This window comes from Scyliorhinus torazame, chromosome 5 (assembly GCF_047496885.1).
Source record: "Scyliorhinus torazame isolate Kashiwa2021f chromosome 5, sScyTor2.1, whole genome shotgun sequence".
Lineage (NCBI taxonomy): Eukaryota > Metazoa > Chordata > Chondrichthyes > Carcharhiniformes > Scyliorhinidae > Scyliorhinus > Scyliorhinus torazame.
This window is the reverse complement of record NC_092711.1, coordinates 272241016-272259234: the sequence shown is the minus strand read 5'-3', so window position 1 is coordinate 272259234 and position 18219 is coordinate 272241016. Positions and strand designations below refer to the sequence as shown.

The window sequence follows — 18219 nt, the reverse complement described above, 5'->3', positions numbered from 1 at the left end:
TGCACCGATCCAGATCCTTTATCTAAATCTGTCGCCTATTTTCCAAGGACCTACTTCCCTCTGTTCCCTGCCCGTTCATATATCTGTCGAGATGCATCTTGATTGATGCTATCGTGCCCGCCTCTACCACCTCCGCTGGCAAAGCGTTCCAGGCACCCACCACCCTCTGCGTAAAATACTTTCCACGCACATCTCCCTTAAACTTTCCCCGTCACCTTAAAATCGTGACCCCTTGCAATTGACACCCCCACTCTTGGAAAAAGCTTGTTGCTATCCACCCTGTCCATACCTCTCATAATTTTGTAGACCTCAATCAGGTCCCCCCTCAACCTCCGTCTTTCCAACGAAAACAATCCTAATCTACTCAACTTTTCTTCATAGCCAGCACCCTCCATACCAGGCAACATCCTGGTGAACCTCCTCTGCACCCTCTCTAAAGCATCCACATCCTTCTGGTAATGTGGCGACCAGAACTGCACGCAGTATTCCAAATGTGGCCTAACCAAAGTCCTGTACAACTGTAACATGACCTGCCGACTCTTGTACTCAATACCCCGTCCGATGAAGGCAAGCATGCTATACGCCTTCTTGACCACTCTAACGAATACAATGTCAATCCCTCTACCAACAACAACGATCCCATCCTCCCACCACCCCCCAAATAACAGCCCACCTGACAATATAAGCATCAAATAAAACTAAACGTCCCAAGGAGGGAAAAAAAAGGAATCAGGAATCGCCCCTGGTTACCGTTGACACATATAGTCCACCCCCCCAACGCCCCCTAATATTCAATGCCATCGACTCCCCGAAAGACTACCGTGAATGCACCCATGAATTGTCGACACCCCCACCCCCCTCCTAGACTCCTCCCCTCCACTTCCTCTTGTAAACTCCTCCCCCCAACCTCGGTTACTTCCCCCAACTTTTCACCCCGGATAGACTCACCGAAACCTGTTCTACCAGGCTCCGATGGCGGAATGCAAAAAGACTCTTATCCAATTGGATGATACTTGACTGTTCGCCAAACAGCCTATTTTTTCCTCATTTTCAATATTTTTACATCTGGTGAAGAAAAATGTTCAAATAAAATGATGCAAAATATATATTTTTAATGCCCCGCTGATATTTCTCCAGGATTGCGCACAGCAGTGTCCTGGAGAGTGACCTTCAATTCCAAGAGACTCCAGACCAATCCTGGAGGATTGGCACACCAGGATCACATTCATCCAGGATGCCAAATTAATTCCATTAAGTTTACATCCTCCACGAACCTCAGAGAGTTAGCTGAAGATGGGTGTGAGGAGACTTTGTGGAGTATAAACAGAGGCACTGACCAGCTGGGCCGAGAGGCCTGTTTCCACGAAGTAGATTCTGTACAAATCAATGTAACCAAGGATGTGACATTTTTGTCAGCTTTTCAGCAGACTCACCTGCGAAAGGGCCTTTCCCCCTGGATCCTTTGGTGCTTCCAAAGAATCAGAGAATTTACAGTGTAGGAGTACTTGAAAAGAGCACCCTATTTAAGCCCACACCTCCACCCTATCCCTGTACTACCCCAGCTAACCTTTTTGGACACTAAGGGCAATTTAGCATGGCCAATCCACCTAACCTGCACATCTTTGGACTGTGGGAGGTAATCGGAGGAAACTCAAGCAGTCACGGGGAGAACGTGCAGACTCCATGCAGACAGTGACCCAAGCCAGGAATCTAACCTGGGACCCTGGAGCTGTGAAGCAACAGTGCTAACCAATGTGATACTGCGCCATCACCGGGCCCAGTCGAACATTGCAGGGATGTGAATTTCAATCTGGTGACACCTTCATAGATGTCACCTGTTACAAGTATGCTTCATGAATTAGGAAGCGTCACATTTGTCCATGCTTGCAAAAACATGATTCTCTGACTGGCTGAAGGCCTCAAGTGTGGGAATTTGGAGGGTAAATGAGTGGCCCAGCCCCCTAGTGACGTCAGAGGCCGGGATCCCTCCCGGTATGCAACGGGGCGCCGGAAGTGCCGCCATTTTACTCTATTGACAAAACAAGTGACCGAAATTTTGCGGAGGGTTTTGGAGTCGGTTCTAATTTTGTTTTTTTTTCCTCCCCGCCCCCTTCCCCCCCTCCCCGATTTTTTTTAATTTTCGAGACACGGGTGCGTGTGAGCGCGCGAGTGTGTTTTTTAAAAAAAAACAATAGGACGGCGTCGGCTTGAAGTTTTCATGTTTCGAACGGGCCTCTCTTCACAAAATTCACCGCAGGAGGTGCGACAACAGGCTGATGTTAGTCCGAGGAAGCGAAAGTTAGCCGAGGCCGGCGAATTCGAGCACCAGCACCAACCACCTCAGCAAGCCCAGCTCTTCCCCTCCGCCGCCCCTAAGTCTTCCTCCTCCTCCTCCTCCACTTCCTCCACTTGCTGCAACCACCAGCTTCAGAAGAGAGTCAAGTTCGAGGACTCGCTGGACTTTGTTGGACTCGATGTGATGATGGCGGAGGAGCAGCAGAGGAAAATCAGCGGCTGTTCCGTACTCACGGGACATGCCAACGGCTTGACCAAGTCGACCACCTTCGCCAACAGCAAGCCGGGGACGGCCAAAAAATTAGTTATTAAAAATTTCAAAGGTACCGTAGAATAGTAGGAGATCTTAATGTTTTGAAATAAGATTGAGGAAATTCACATTCTGTAATGTTGGAATTCTGGTTTTAAAGCAGTTTCCTTGGCCTATCACAACTGCTCCTTAAAAATCAGCAAGCCCACGTGCATGTTCTTTAGCTTCAACACCTATGAAAGGAGATTTCGAAGCCTTCAAAACAATTTAGTTATTATGATTTTGTTTATCAATCCTTTAATTATGCTAAAACGTTTTTTTTCTTTGGCCTACAAGTTCCCTAAAAGACAAGGTGAAGCTCTGCGCACGTTTTCATCAGTTTACAGGCAACTACAGAAGTTTTATTACAATCTCTGCTTTTCTAAAAGTTTTCCTCAGTTAAAACTTTGCTTCCATATGTAGGAAATCTGATTTTAAACATTGCCTCGAATGGGGAACAACTTCACTTGGAACCATGGTTGTTTTCCTTGATTATGTTTCTAAACTCCTTTAGTATCCTTATAAAAGATATGTATTCTACTTCTGAACTGTTCAGTTTAAAAAATGTGAGCTTGCTGTTTATAATCCTCAAAAAATTGGTCATGTACTGCTGCTAGAATTTTTTCAAAATATATTTAGGTTGAATTTATTCTAAAACATTTGCTGATTATTTACTTGCATGTTATAGATGAAAATAGCATGTGTTATAAAGTCAGCAGTGTGATTATAGATTGTATTTAAAAATGTAATGCCAAACAATAGTTACCCTCATCAGCTTCTTCTGAATGCGGGGCGTGGTGGATATTAGACTGGATTCCATTATTGTTGAGTCCTTAAGAAACACATCTGCCATTTTTACATGATCGGCCAATTCGGCACCGACTGGGGTCAGTCAGATCTGCAATATCTTGGTCTTTATAGCTGAAATGGAATGGAATCTTTGGAACCAATTGTGGCACTCACATTGAAGGGTTGGTTGAGATTGGTTTATTTTGAGACATTTTGTCTGTTGAACTTGTGATCACCCTGGCTTGTGATTTTGCATTTTTATAAAGTGTATATTCTGAGCTGTCAGGTTGCAGATGATGGTAAAGGCAGCACATTTCAGAGACATTAAAGATATTCCCAGGATTTTTTGGTTCCAAGTACAATTAACCTGCAAACACTCACTGTGTGCATACATGAGGAATGACCTCATCGGCGAGGGACTACTGGACCTATGTTCTCTGACCTGTGCTGCTTGCAAGTATTGGAAGAAGAGAAAAATTGTCAAGGTATAGTTAAAATATAGATATATTTACAGGCAAGGGACAGAAGTTTCTCTGAATAGTAGATCTCTATTGTAGCTGTTAGTCAAAGTATTGTTGCTCAACCTGTTATGTGGAAGCACAGTACAGCATTCAACATTCTTGAGAATATCTAATGGGGAAGAAAATGCAATTTATGGTTCCATGTCGAGTATTGTCCAATTGGTTAGCTGCATGTGGATGATTCATGAAGGCCGTCTTCTCAACCCTGCCCCTTGCCTGAGGTGTGGTGATCCTCGGGTTAAACCACCATCAGTCAGTTCTCCCCTCAAAGGGGAAAGCAGCCGAAGGTCATCTGGGACTATGGCGACTTTACCTTTAATTGGAAATTTAGATATGGCTAATTGTATTTCCAATTCGTAAAGAAAAAATGAGTAATGGACATCATCCGGGAGTATGTAATATCAATACTGTCACACTTTTGGTAAAATGGGAGTACACAAGTTTTTTTTCTTCAATCCTTTACAATCTTGGTTATTGAATGGTGTAGATGTTCAGTAAATATACATATCAATTACATCTACCTCTTCGTCAGCATATGCCAGGCATTCTCTTCCGAAATTTCTGGATGTTGCAAAAATAAAGTGTCACTGGACCTACACCTGTGGCTAGTCAGCATTTCTGTTGGCCAACACAGCCCTTGTCCCAATAATGGGTACATAAAAAAGACACACATTGTACCTCAGAGAATTGCCCCATTTAGTACATGGAAGTTAGGATACTGAAGTTGTCATGTCAGGTGTCTTGCATTAAATAGTTTGAGCAGTGGATACCTTTTTGAAATGTTGAGGTTAGATTGACATTCCTTCTTGATCCTGAATGTCAAGCTCAGCACTAATTCAACTTGAAAATATTCTGTAGCAGGTACCTAATGGTGATCATTTCAATTGTACCAGGATTGGTGCTCCCAGAAAGAAAAGGATGATGATTCCTGCTCAGAATGAGGAGTTGTCTGCGATATCATTGTCTGATGACAGTCTTCTTGAAATTACTGTTAAATGTGTTCCCTAGTGGGAAACTGGAGTGCAGGATCAGGTGTTGCTCAGTTTGATCTTTGGCCTGTGTTGATTGGGAGTAAGGACAACTGAATTGGTATTGGCAGCTTTGTTTGGTGTGAGTGGAAATGAACTTGCATTAAAATTTTTAGTGTGCACTTTCTAGAGGCAGCCATGGGCTTCTGGGTAATTAACTGAATACATTGCTCTTGCTTGGGAACTTACCTTTGGTTTCCAACAGACTGCGTTCTCACTGTAAAGGTTAGGAAATTTCTTTGAGCAGAAATATTTTTAGCCACATATATACTACTTGGATTAAAATGTACTGATAGAAGCAGTGGGAGATTGTAAAGTAAGAATATCAGACTATAATGGTTTAAGTATGACTTTATATTTTATTTGTGACAGTGCACTGAGGCAAGTAACAGCCTTGGTTACTGGATAGGGTGGCTCACTATTATAAGATTCTTTTCCCGATATTTCAGTGTTATCCCCTCTTGGTTCAAAAATCATCATTGGCCCCGTGGAAATGTTCTCTGGTGGATCTTGCGCATCCTACCTCCCCCATCGCCCCAACAAATGTATTCAATGGTTGAGAATTCCTGTCAGTATTGCATCCTTCTCTCATTCTCCACCTTGGCTGATTTAGTATAAATATATGCTGCAGATGTTAAATATGCAGAATAAGACAGTTGTCATCACTTGAGTGTTGAAACTCTTAAGCTCAGGTCGAGAACTACAAGCTTAAAATTGTTGGTGGTAATTCCTTTTGCATGTTGCACTTGTAGGCTATGCCATTCCAAGTTCGGTCAACAATTAAGGCAGATTATAGCTTGCAACTTGAGCAAATTATCCATTATCTTTTATTTCCTTGGGTAGTGAGACTTTTCTCCAGGGGGAATGTTGCAAAGTACAGGTTCGGAGAAGACACTGCAGCTCTACAGGCTCTACTTCCAAGAGCAAACTAAACCACTTAGTGCTTCCAATATATAACCAGTTCAACATGTTTTTTAAAATTCGTTCATAGAACGTGGGTGTCACTAGCTGGGCAAGCATTTATTGCCGATCCCTAATTGCCCTTTAGGGGGCAGAGAAGAGTCAACTACATTGCTGTGGCTATGGAATCACATGTTGGCCAGACCAGTTAAGGATGGCAGATTTCCTTAAAGGACATTAGTGAACTAGATGGGTTTTTACAACAATTGACAATGGTGTCATGGACATCTTTGGACTTTTAATTCCAGATTTTTCTGGAACTATCTACCTGTAATACCTCTATTCTACACAAGGAAAGTAGAACATAAAGACAGAATTGTCTTGATATAAATCCAGTATTTAAATGGCAGTTAAGCACCTTGGATGTCCTGAGCTTGTGAAAGATTCCACCGATTATAGCAGATTATTCATGCAAATGAGATTTGACTATATCTGATGGCTCATGTATGGCCAACATGTAAGGATCTTTTAGCATGAGAAGTTATTTTTTAATAAAGGAGCAGTCCCTCTAGAACAGCATCTCAAAGTTGTGTGCTGACACCTGCCCCTCCCCAGAGTAATCTGAGACAAACTTTGAGATATCTGACTCTTGCCTCAAATCTTTTTGTCCTTCACTAAGGTGACCAATACTTTCCAGTACCCCAGATGTGGTCTCACTAGTGCCCTGTATGGCTTAGGCAGAATCTCAGAAACACAGAATTGTTACGCAACAACAGGAGGCCATTTCATCCATCGTATTTGTGCTGGCCCTCCAAACAAGCATTAGGGCATAGTGCCATTCTGCTGCTTTTCCCCTGTACCCCTGAACATTGTTTCAATTGAGTAATCGTCTAATGCCCTATTGAATGCCTCGATTGAACCTGCTCCCACCATACTTCCAGGCACTTCATTCCAGACCTGAAACACTGGTGGAAATTTGTTCTCTCATTCTATGTTCTATGTTCTATCACATTTGCTTCTCTTGAATCTTCGATGAAGAGGAATAGTTTCTCCATATCTATTCTGTCCAGCCCCCTCATGGTAATGAACATCTCTATCAAATGACCTCTCCAAGGAGAACAGTCCTAACCGTTCAAACTATCCTCGTAACTTAAGTTTCTCATCTCTGGAACCACTATTGTAAGCATCTTCTGCACTCTCTCCAGTGTGTTCAAATCCTTCCCATAACTTGTACACTATTCCATCTGAAGTCTAACTAGTGTTTCACATAAATTCAATATGACCTCCTTGCTCTTGTACTCTGTGCCCCATTAATAAAACCTAGAATATTATACACTGCTCCCTCCACCTGTCCTACTATCTTCCACGATCAATTACCATATATACCCAGGTCCTGTACCCCTTTTAGAATTTTACCCCTTATTTTATAATGCCTTTCTATGTTCTTCCTACCAAAATGCATCACCTCACACAATTTTGAAGTTCTGCACTGCTCTTCACAGCTTTCAATACTTCCAATGTTTGGGTAATTCGCAAACTTTGAAGTTGTCCCCTGCACCCAAGATCTAGGTCAGTAATATATAAATATCTGGAAAAGCAAGGGTCCCAATACCAATATCTGGGGAACACCACTGCAAACTACTCCAGTCTGGAAAAAAAAATCGATTGACCATTGCTCTGTTTCCAATTATTTTGCCAATTTTGTATCCACATTGTTACTGTCCTTTTTATTCTATAAGCTATAATTTTCCTAAAGCCTGTTTTGTGGCACTGAATAGAATGCCTTTTGAAAGTCCATTTACACATCAACAGATTACCCTCATCAACCCTTTCTGTTACCTCAAATAAAACTTCAGCAACTTGGTTAAACACTGTTCCTCTTTAGAAATCCACGCTGGCTCTTCCTAATGAACCCACATTTTTCCATGTGACGACTACTATCCTGAATAATTGTTTCCAGAAGCTGGCTCACTACTGATGTTGAACTGACTGCCCTGTAATTGCTGGGGCTATTCTTGCAACTTTTTTTGAACAAGGGAGTACCATTTACAATTCTTCAGTCCTCTGGCACCTCCCCTGACGCAATAGAAGACTGAAAGGTTATAGCGAGCAGCACCTCCATTTCCATTCTCACTTCATTCTCATCCGGTCCCACTGCCTTATCAACTTTCAGTATCAACAGTCTACTCTCAATTTTGAACCCATCTAGGGACAGAATTTCCTCGACTTGTAGCGTGTCCTGTGTAGCATCCACTTCCTTGTTAAAGAAGGATGCAGTATTAATTTAATACCTCAGCCACACCCCTTGCCTCCATGTGTAAATCCCCTTTTAGGTCCCTAATCGGCACTACACTGTTTTACCACCGTTTTACTATTTATATCCCTGTAGAAGACTTTGGGATTTCCCTTTATGTTGGCAGTCAGTCTTTTCTCATCCTTCTTCGTTTCTCTCATGTTTTTCATCTCCTCTCTGAACCTCTGTATTCCTCTAGGTTTTCAACTGTATTTTCTGAAGCACACGTTTCTTCCTTAATTTCTATCTCCTATTTCATCCAGGGACCTCTGGGCACGGTAGCACAGTTGCTTCACAGCTCCAGGGTCCCAGATTCGATTCCCGGCTTGAGTCACTGCCTAAGCAGAGTCTGCACATTCTCCCCGTGTCTGCGTGGGTTTCCTCGTAAATCCCGAAAGATGTGCGGTTAGGTGAATTGGATATTCCAAATTCTCCCTCCGTGTACCCGAACAGGTGCCGGATATGTGGTGACTCGGGCTTTTCACAGTAACTTCATTGCGGTGTTAATGTAAGCCTACTTTTGACAAGAAAGATTATTATTACTTGTTTGCCCTACCGTTCCCTTTTAAGGGAATATACCTTGGAAAGCAAATCTGTAAGTTAAAAAATCATTACTTTAGCTTTCCATATCAGATTGACTGTACTATTCTGATTGCCACCACCCTGCCCTCCCCAAAACCAAAGTCATGGTAGCACGGCTCTTCCTCGATTCTCCCTTTACCTGTTGGTCCAAAGATTTTGAAACTTTCCTGCATGCTGCTGGCAACAGTTTTTGTGGACCAGAAATTCCTGTTCACAGCATGTGGCAGACTTTGGATTCCTGGAGTAGCAGCATCAGCTAATAGAATGGGAAAATTGAAGGACCCCATTGATTTTTAATCCAAGAATGTAGACAGAAATTACACCTGAAATATGACTACCTGCATTTATTAAGAGTGGATCTGGGTGAAGTTAGAGGAAGAAAAGAAGAAACATCAATTTTTGCACAGTTCACACTACTAAAAAATATCCATGTCAACAAACCGGTAATTGCTTACAGTTCTGTTGTTGGTGATAACTATAAGAATGGTTTGTGGTGATGAGTTAAATATCATGCAACATTCTTTATGCACGACATTAAAACATGTCAATTAAAGTGCTTTTTAAATCCTGTAATTTAAAGTACCCAATTAATTTTTTTCCAATTATGGGGCAATTTAACGTGGCCAATCCACCTACTCGGCACATCTTTGGGTTGTGGGGGTGAGACCCACGTAAACATGGGGAGAATGTGCAAATTCCACATGGACAGTGACCCAGGGCCGGGATAGAACCCAGATCCTCAGCGCTGTGAGACAGCAGTGCAAACCACTGTGTCATCGTGGCGCCCCTCCTGCAACCTAAATTGGGGAATACTACAACATGAAATATTTTCCTAATGAAGACATTAAGCTTTTCAAATTACTTTATGAAATTATTTTGAATGCAGCCATGAAAATAATCATTTTAAATTATTTTGTAGTTTGTCAGAGGAAGCAAAAATATAAGCTTGAAATAATATTGCATGAAATATTTGCTTTTGAGACTGCAGATTTGTCCCAAATCTGCAGCTATAGGATTTTCATGAAACCATTGGCATTTATACTACGCTGTAACTATGAGTACGGTAGTGGTAGACATCAGGAAGATATTGAGACTGGTGAAATAGCCTGACACCTGGCAGATGAAATTTAATGCAAAAGTGTAGAATTATATATTTTGGTAGAAAGAATAAGGAGGTAGCAATATACACCAAATGTTACAATTTTAGAGGTAATGTAAAAGGAGATAAACTCACTGGTAGTGTGTATTTGAGGCAGTAAAAAGTAGAATTGATGAGTGTCGTGCAGTGGATGTTGTCCACATGGATTTTAGTAGGGCATTTGGGAAGGTCCTACATGGCTGACTGGTCAGAGAAGTGAGATCCCATAGGATACAGAGGAAGGTAGCTAGTTGGATCAAAAATTGGCTCAGCAACAGGAACCAACAGATTGTGATCGATGGATGTTTTTGTGAATGGAAAGTGTTGTCCAGTGGCATCTCACAGGGCTCAGTTTTGCAGTGTTGTATGTGAAGGATTTGTACTTAAATGTGGGGTTGCATATATTAATGATTTGGACTTGAATGTGGGAGGCAAAATTCACAAACTTGCAGATGACACAAAGATTGGGCTGTGCAGTTGACTGAAAGGGATAGCTATTTACTCCAGAATTATATTGGTTGAGTGGGAAGAAAAGTGGCACATGGATTTCAATCGGGTGAAGTGTGATGTAATGCAATTAGGGAGGGCAAATAAAACAAGGGAATAATCAATAAACTGGAGACATTGAGAGGAATTGAGTAAGTGCGATACCTTGGTGTACATGCCCACAGATCCCTGAAAGTGGCAAGACAGGTGGTTATGGAAGCATATAAAATGCTTTATTGGGTGGGACGTTGAATGCAAAAGTAGGGATGTAATGTTGGAACTGTATCAAACTCGAGTTGGCCACATTATGGGAAGGGAATCATTTGTCCAGAGAGATTGCAGAGGAGATTTACAAAAATGTTGCCAGAGCTTGAAAATTGCAGTTATAAGGAAAAAAAATGGATCGGCTAGGGTTGTTTATCTTTTTTTAAAAATGAGGCTGAGGAGGTGACCTAATTGAGGTGTACAAAATTATGAGGAGCTCAGGGTAGACAGGAAAGTCCTGTTTACTCTAGCTGAAGAATGAGCTGCCAGGAGGTGTATTTAAGCCGATTGGTAGAAAAATCACAGGGGCGTGAGGAAAACCTTCTTTCATTCCAAGGGTGGTGGGCATCTGGAATTCACTGCCTGAATTGGTGGTTGAGGCCTGAAATGCTCAATTCATTTAAAAGGTGTCTGGATCTGCACCTGAAATGCTATAACGTGCAAGGCTATGGACCAGGTGCTGGAAAGTGGGATTAAAATGACCAGATTATTTTTTTCTCTTTTGGTTGATTGTAGAAATGATGGGTTGAATAGAAGACTGTTAAAAAGGCATATGTAAAACTTGTGCTGAACCTCTTATAAAACACAGGCACAGCCTCAGATCGGGTATTGTAGTCAATTCTGGGCACCACACATTAAGCAGGATGGTTTTGGAGAGGATGAAGAAGAAATTTACTAAAACGGTACCATGAATCAGGGACTTCAGTTACATTAAGAGGCTATGATTCTTCCAAGAGCAGAAAAAATTAAGGGGAAATTCAACAGGGGAGTTCAAAATTAAAAGGATTTTGATAAAGAAGGAAAAACCAAAGGGCACTGGTTTAAGATGATCGCCAAAAGAGCCAGAAGCAACATGAAAATGTTTTTACACAGCAAGTTGTGATCTGGGATGTGCTGCCTGGAAGGTTGGTCAATGTACATTCTGTAACTTTTCAAAAGAGAATTGGACCAATACTTGAAAAGGAAAAAATAAGGTCTATGAGAAATGAATTGGAGGACTCTACTGGAATTGGCACAGGCTTGGGCTAAATGGTCCCTTTCTGTGCTAAATCATTCCATGATCTTAAAACCTGGGTGCAGATGTAATCTTTGGAATTATTATGTCATATGGACAGTTGCTTGAGAAACCAGCCTCCTGTGCTGGAAAGTGTTTTTTTTTTCCTGTCTGTCAAATTGAATTGACTTTTGTACTTATTTTTTGCGGTATGCAGCAAATGTCTAACAAATCCTTCATGAATGAACTGTGGCTGTTTTTGACTTGAGCAAGTGCCTTGCCAAAGAGTTATTTTGCTTGAGTGAAAATATAAAGCAGCAATCACATAAATGTTGCATTTTTAAAAAACCAACATCTCCTGAAACCTGATGGAAAATGAAGTGCATGTTATTTTTTCCAATTATCTTTTTTTACCCGAGTCCCTGATTTCTGGGGCTTTAGGGAAAGCCCGGACTCCTCGTCCTTCATTTTAAGTGGCAGTACTTCATTTGGGGTTATATAAATGAAAGCCAGCACGCTTTTTGAAAACCATCACAGCGAACCATGATCCTGTACTCTGTTCACAATGGAACATTTTGCATTATGGCTCATTGACTAGCGTTAACTGAGGAATCTCTTGCCTCCTTGTGCTAGTAAAAAGTAAACTTAAAAAGAATAGCTTGCCAGATGAGTTTTTTTTTTTTTTGCAGCAATAAAATATGCGTGGCACAGTGATTAGCACGGCTGCCTCACAGTGCCAGGGATCTGGGTTCGATTCCGACCTTGGGTGACGGTGTGGAGTTTGTGCCATCTCCCCCTCTCTGCCTGGATTTCCTCCGGGTGCTCTGGTTTCCTCCCACAGTCCAATGTTGCACCGGTTAGGTGGATTGACCAAGCTAAATTGCCCCTTTGGTTTGCTGTGCTAATGGAGTATGATTTGTTGTGCTTATAACAAACACCAAGTTTCTTGCTTAGTCTTTCTCTTCTGTTCTTTTCAACAGCTTCCCTGCTGCCCCAAAACACACATCACTTAGGTTAGGATGCAAGATGGGGCAGCACGTGATGACTGGGACTACGGTGCTGAGGACCCGGGTTTGAATCCCGGCCCTGAGTCAATGTCCGTGTGGAGTTTGCACATTCTCCCCGTGTCTGTGTGGGTTTCACCCCACAACCCAAAAGATGTGCAGGTTAGGTGGATTGGCCACGCTAAATTGCCCCTTAATTGGAAAAAGAAAATTGGGTAAAAATTTATTAAAAAAAGAAAACAAAGGTTTAGAATGCAAGATGACATGCTCTATGGTTTATCATAGCCATCATTTTAAAAAAATAAATTTAGTGTACCCAATTCATTTTTTCCAATTAAGGGGCAATTTAGCGTGGCCAATCCACCTACCCTGCACATCTTTGGAGTGTGGGGGCGAAACCCACTCAAACATGGGGAGAATGTGTATCATAGCCATCATGATCTTGGGTCTCACCTAATAATAATAATCTTTATTTGTGTCACAAGTAGGCTAACATTAACACTGCAATGAAGTTACTGTGAAAATCCCCAGTTCTCTCACTCCGGTGCCTGTTCAGATACACTCCCCGAACAGGCGCCAGAATGTGGCGACTCGGGGCTTTTCACAGTAACTTCATTTGAAGCCTACTTGTGACAAATAAGCGATTTTCATTTCATTTCTGAAGGAGAATTCTGAATATCCAATTCACCTAACAGGCATGTCTTTCGGGAATTGTGGGAGGAAATCGGAACACCCGGAGGGAATCCATGCAGACATGGGGCGAATGTGCAGTTTCCGCACACAGTGACCCAAGCTGGGAATCAAACCGGGTCTCTGCCGCTGTGAAGTAGCAGTCCAACCCTGTGCTGCCATGCCACCCGTAAATGGATTATGTTTGAAACCGAGCCCTGGTTTAATTTGCACTCACCAACAACGAACCCAGGAGGCAAAAAGTTTATTCTATTCTTCTCCATAGAAGTGATTTTGGATTTTTAATCGGGATTTTTAACATCTGTTTATCTACTTTGCTGAGCTAAGTTTCAAGAATGACTTCTGAATAGATAAGGAGAGACGATACCATCGTAAATGCTGAGGTGGTGTGCTCTTTCCAAGGGCCGGTGCAGACACAATGGGCTGAATGGTTCCTTCTACACTCTAAATTCTATGATCAAGACTGAGTGGTGCTGACATATTGTCATCAGCTCTTCACTGTACAGGGAAGAAAAAAAAAATCAGTTTTGTCCCCAATCGCTTCTCTTCTGAACCATATCTGGCATAACCTTGACTGCTCCAAAATGATATCCCAACATTCTCTACTCCTTTCATCCTCCCCTAACAGGCATGGTGGCACAGTGGTTAACATTACTGCCTCAGACTTCCGTTGGTGGCTATGAAGGAATAAGTTGCACATTTGGTGGCTCCCGCTCTGGTCGGACTTTTGGACCTTTTCCCCCAATTTTCTACCGGACTTGAATTGTAAAACTGATGATAGAGGCAAGTGTGTACTGAATTCCCACATCGGTGCATGGAGAGAAGGACGAGGAGTGTTTGTAAAGGCAGAAACAGAAAGACAGAGAAGGCTTGGGCTGAAGCTGCAGCAGGAGACAGCATGGCGGAGGACCGGACCTCTGGTTTGTCGACCCAGCGGTCAATGGAGCAGCTGAGGAAAGTTATTCAGGAAGGCTTTGCTAAGCAGAAACGGGACTGCTTGGACCCGATAAAAGAGTCAATTGAGCGGCTGGAGCTTAGATTGGACGCCCAAGATCGGGCGATCCAGAAGGTAGAGAAGGCGCAGGCTGAGCAGGAGGAATATCAAACTGCAGTGGAGTGGAGGGGGGGATGCTGAGAGACCAGCAGAAGAAGCTCCTGGAGGACCTAGAGAATAGATCCCACCGGCAGAACCTGAGAATCGTTGGGCTCCCGGAGGGATCCGAAGGAGCGGACGCTGGGGCATACATCGCAGACATGTTTGAGAAGCTGCTGGGGGATGGGACATTTTCCCGGCCCTTGGAGGTGGACAGGGCTCACAGAGAACTTGCGAGGAAGCCGTGAATGGGAGACCCCCCCCCCCCCCCCCCCCAAGAGGGCAATAGTAATGAGATTCCACAGGTACTTGGATAAGGAGGGCATTCTACAGTGGGCCAAGCAGACACTGAGCTGTAAGTGGGACAGCAGTATTCTGCGGGTTTACTAAGACCTGAGTGTGGAGGTGGCCAGGGGAAGAGCAGGCTTCAACCAGATTAGATCGATCCTTTTAAGAAAAAGGTGAAGTTTGGACTGTTGGATCTGGCCCGTTTCTAGGTCACGCACGAAGAACAGCACTTTTATTTCGAGTCGCCGGAGGACGCGCTGGACTTTGCGAAAAGGAAAGAACTGGTGGTGGGCTGGGAACTTTTGAACTTTGCTGCAACGTTCATAGTTCGTTTTTAGTGTTTCTGTTCTTTTTAAAAAAAAAAAAAGTTCCTTGTTTTTCGATTTATGGAAGCTGTTAGAAATGTCTTTTGCATTGATTTGGGACCAGCGGTAGAGCTGAGTGAGTTAAGGTTTTCATTTGCGCTGTTGGAGGATGGAGGTGTGCTTGTTTAGATCTTGGTGTTTTTCTGTCGGGCAATTGTGTAGGGATTGTTTGATGTTGGAGTATGTTTATATGAGCGGGAGGGAGGGTGGTGAGGGAACAAATAGGTGGGAGACTATCCAGCGCCAGGGATGGGGGCCACCAAGCCAGCTGGGTGGGCTAGCTCTCGGAAGCGCAGTGGGGTGGGGGGTGCATATGTTCCGTTAATTAAAGGGGTTGGGTTACAGGGTGTTGTTACTGGGGGGGGTAAATGTTCTGCTGACGAGGGAGGGACTTGGGCTAAGGGACAGAGAGGAGGTTGGGGGCGGACTGGTGGAGGCGTGGAGCATGGGCTGGGGGCGGGCCCAAAAAAAGGGGATGGCTGATCGGGGGGGGGCGGCAACAACGAGCCCCCCAACTAGGCTGATTACCTGGATTGTTCGAGGGTTAAATGGGCTGGTCAAGAAGGCACATGTGTTCGCGCATCTTAGATGACTGAAGGCAGACGTGGTAATGTTGCAGGAGACACACCTTAGAGTAACAAACCAGATTAGATTGAGGAAACGCTGGGTCAGTCAGGTCTTTGGGACAAGACTCAAAGACTAGAGGTGTTGCGATCCTAATCAATAAGCGGGTGGTGTTTGAGGCGGGTAGAGTAGTCTTGGAGTGGGAGGTTGGTACGTTATGGTCAGTGGGAAACTGGAGGGGGTGCAGGTGGTATTAGTAAATGTGTATGCGCCAAATTGGGATGATGTGGAGTTTATAAAGAGGATGCTGGGGAAGATACCGGACCTGGATTTGCACAGGTTGATCATGGGAGGGGACTTCAACACAGTTATTGACCCTGGCTTGGACCGGTCAAGCTTGAAAACGGGCAGGGTGCCAGCAATGGCAAAGGAACTAAAAGGGTTCATGGAGCCGATTTGGGGGGGGGGGGGCGGCGGCGGGGGATCTTTGGAGATTTGGGCAGCCGAGGGTGAAGAGTTCTCCTTCTACTCACACGTGCATAAAGTGTACTCCCGGATTGATTTCTTTATTTTTGAGCAGGACCTTACTGGCAGGGGTGGTGGTCACGAGGTACTCGGCGATCACAATCTCAGACCATGCTCCGCACTGGGTTGACCTGCAGGTTAGTAAAGACAGTAACCAGTGCCCGCACTGGAGGTCAGATGTGGGACTTTTGGCTGACGAAGGGGTGTGCGAGCGACTGAGGAAATGTATTCAGAACTACCTGCAGGTCAACGACACGGGGAAATTTCAGCAGCGGTGGTCTGGGAAGCACTGAAGATGGTGGTCAGAGGGGAGCTGATTTCGATACGGGCCCAAGGTGAGAAGGTGGACAGGGCAGAGACGGACCAAATGGTGAAGGAGATACTACAGATCGATCGGAGGTATGCAGAGACCCCAGAGGCAGGGCTTTTAAGGGAACGGCGGAGGCTACAGGCGGAGTTCGGCTTGTTAACCACAGGGAGGGCGGTGGAGCAGCTGAGAAAGGCGAGGGTGATCTATGAGCCTAGAGAGAAGGCCAGCAGAATGCTTGCACAGCAGCTTAGAAAGAGGGAGGAAGCCGGGGAGATGGGGGAAAGTAAATGACGGAGATGGGAACTTGGTTGGAGATTCAGCAGGGGTGAATAAGGCGTTTCGGGACTTCTACAGCAGGCTGTACAGGTTGGAACCCCTTAGGGGGCCGGAGGGGATGAGGCACTTCTTGAAGGGGCTGAATTTCCCAAAGGTGGACAGGGAGCTGGTAGAAGGGCTGGAGGCCCCAATCGGGTTGTAAGAGATAGTGGAGGGTCTGAAGGCCATGCAGTTGGGTAAAGCCCCTGGGCCGGACGGGTACCCAGTGGAGTTTTATAAAATGTTCTCTGGGATATTGGGGCCTGTGTTGATGAGGATGTTCAATGAGACAAGGGAAAGCGGGATTACCCCTGACGATGTCACAGGCCACGATTTCGCTGATTCTGCAGCGGGACAAGAACCCGGAGCTGTGTGGGTCCCACAGGCCGATATCCCTGTTGAATGTAGATGCCAAATTGCTGGCCAAAATGTTGTCCTCCAGGATTGAGGATTGTGTTCCGGAAGTTATTGGGGAGGACCAGACTGGGCTTGTTAAGTGTAGGCAGTTGGTGGCCAATGTAAGAAGGTTGTTTAACGTGATCATGATGCCCCCAGAAGGAAGGGAGGTGGAGGTAGTGATCGCAATGGATGCAGAAAAGGCTTTTGATCGGGTAGAATAGGATTATATGTGGGAGGTACCGGGATGGTTCGGATTTGGTCGGGGCTTTATTGACTGGGTCAGGTTGCTGTATCAGGCTCCTGAGGCAAGTGTGTGGACGAATAGGACAACATCGGACTATTTTAGATTGCACCGGGGGACGAGACAGGGATGCCCCCTCTCCCCACTGTTGTTCGCGCTAGCTATAGAGCCGTTGGCAATTGCTCAGAGAGCCTGAAGGGGCTGGGGTGGGGGGTGGGGGCGGGGGGGGGGGTGGAGCACAGCGTCTCGCTCTATGCAGACAATCTGCTTCTGCATGTATCGGACCCAATAAAAGAGATGGAAGAAATCATGAGGATTCCAGGGGAATTTGGCCGGTTTTCGGGGTATAAGCTAAATATGGGGAAAAGGGGGAGATGTTTGCGGTCCAAGTAAGGGGACAAGAGAGGCGATTGGGGGACCTGCCGTTTAGATTAGTAGGGGGAAGCTTTGGGTACCTTGCCATTCAAGTGGTGTGGCAATGGAACCGGCTGCATAAATTAAATCAGGCCCGACTAGTAGACCAAATGAAGGACGATTTTTGGAGATGGGACGCACCTCTGTTATCACTGGCTGGGAATGGTGCAGACGGTAAAGATGACGGTCCTCCCGAGATTCCTGTGTGCATTTCAGTGTCTCCCCATCTTTATTCCGCAGTCCTTTTTTAAACGGGTCAACAAAGTGATCACTGGCTTCGTTTGGGCAGGCAAGACCCCGCGAGTAAGGAAGGTAAGGCTTGAGCGGAGTCGGGGAGAGGGCAGGCTGGCGCTACCAAATTTTAGTAACTATTACTGGGTGGCGAATATAGCCATGATCAGGAAGTGGGTGGTGGGGGAGAGGTCGGCATGG

The 18219-nt window shown here is 44.6% G+C and overlaps 1 protein-coding gene across 1 annotated transcript in view; it reads left to right on the top strand.

The window, feature by feature from the left end:
• The first annotated feature begins 2013 nt into the window (after positions 1 to 2013).
• cul4b (cullin 4B) overlaps positions 2014 to 18219 on the top strand; it is a 128046-nt gene continuing 111840 nt past the window's right edge. Inside the window, exon 1 of the mRNA XM_072505565.1 lies at positions 2014 to 2618. Coding sequence (XP_072361666.1) covers positions 2219 to 2618 — 400 coding nt within the window. The 5' untranslated portion in view covers positions 2014 to 2218. The remainder of the gene's footprint in view (positions 2619 to 18219) is intronic.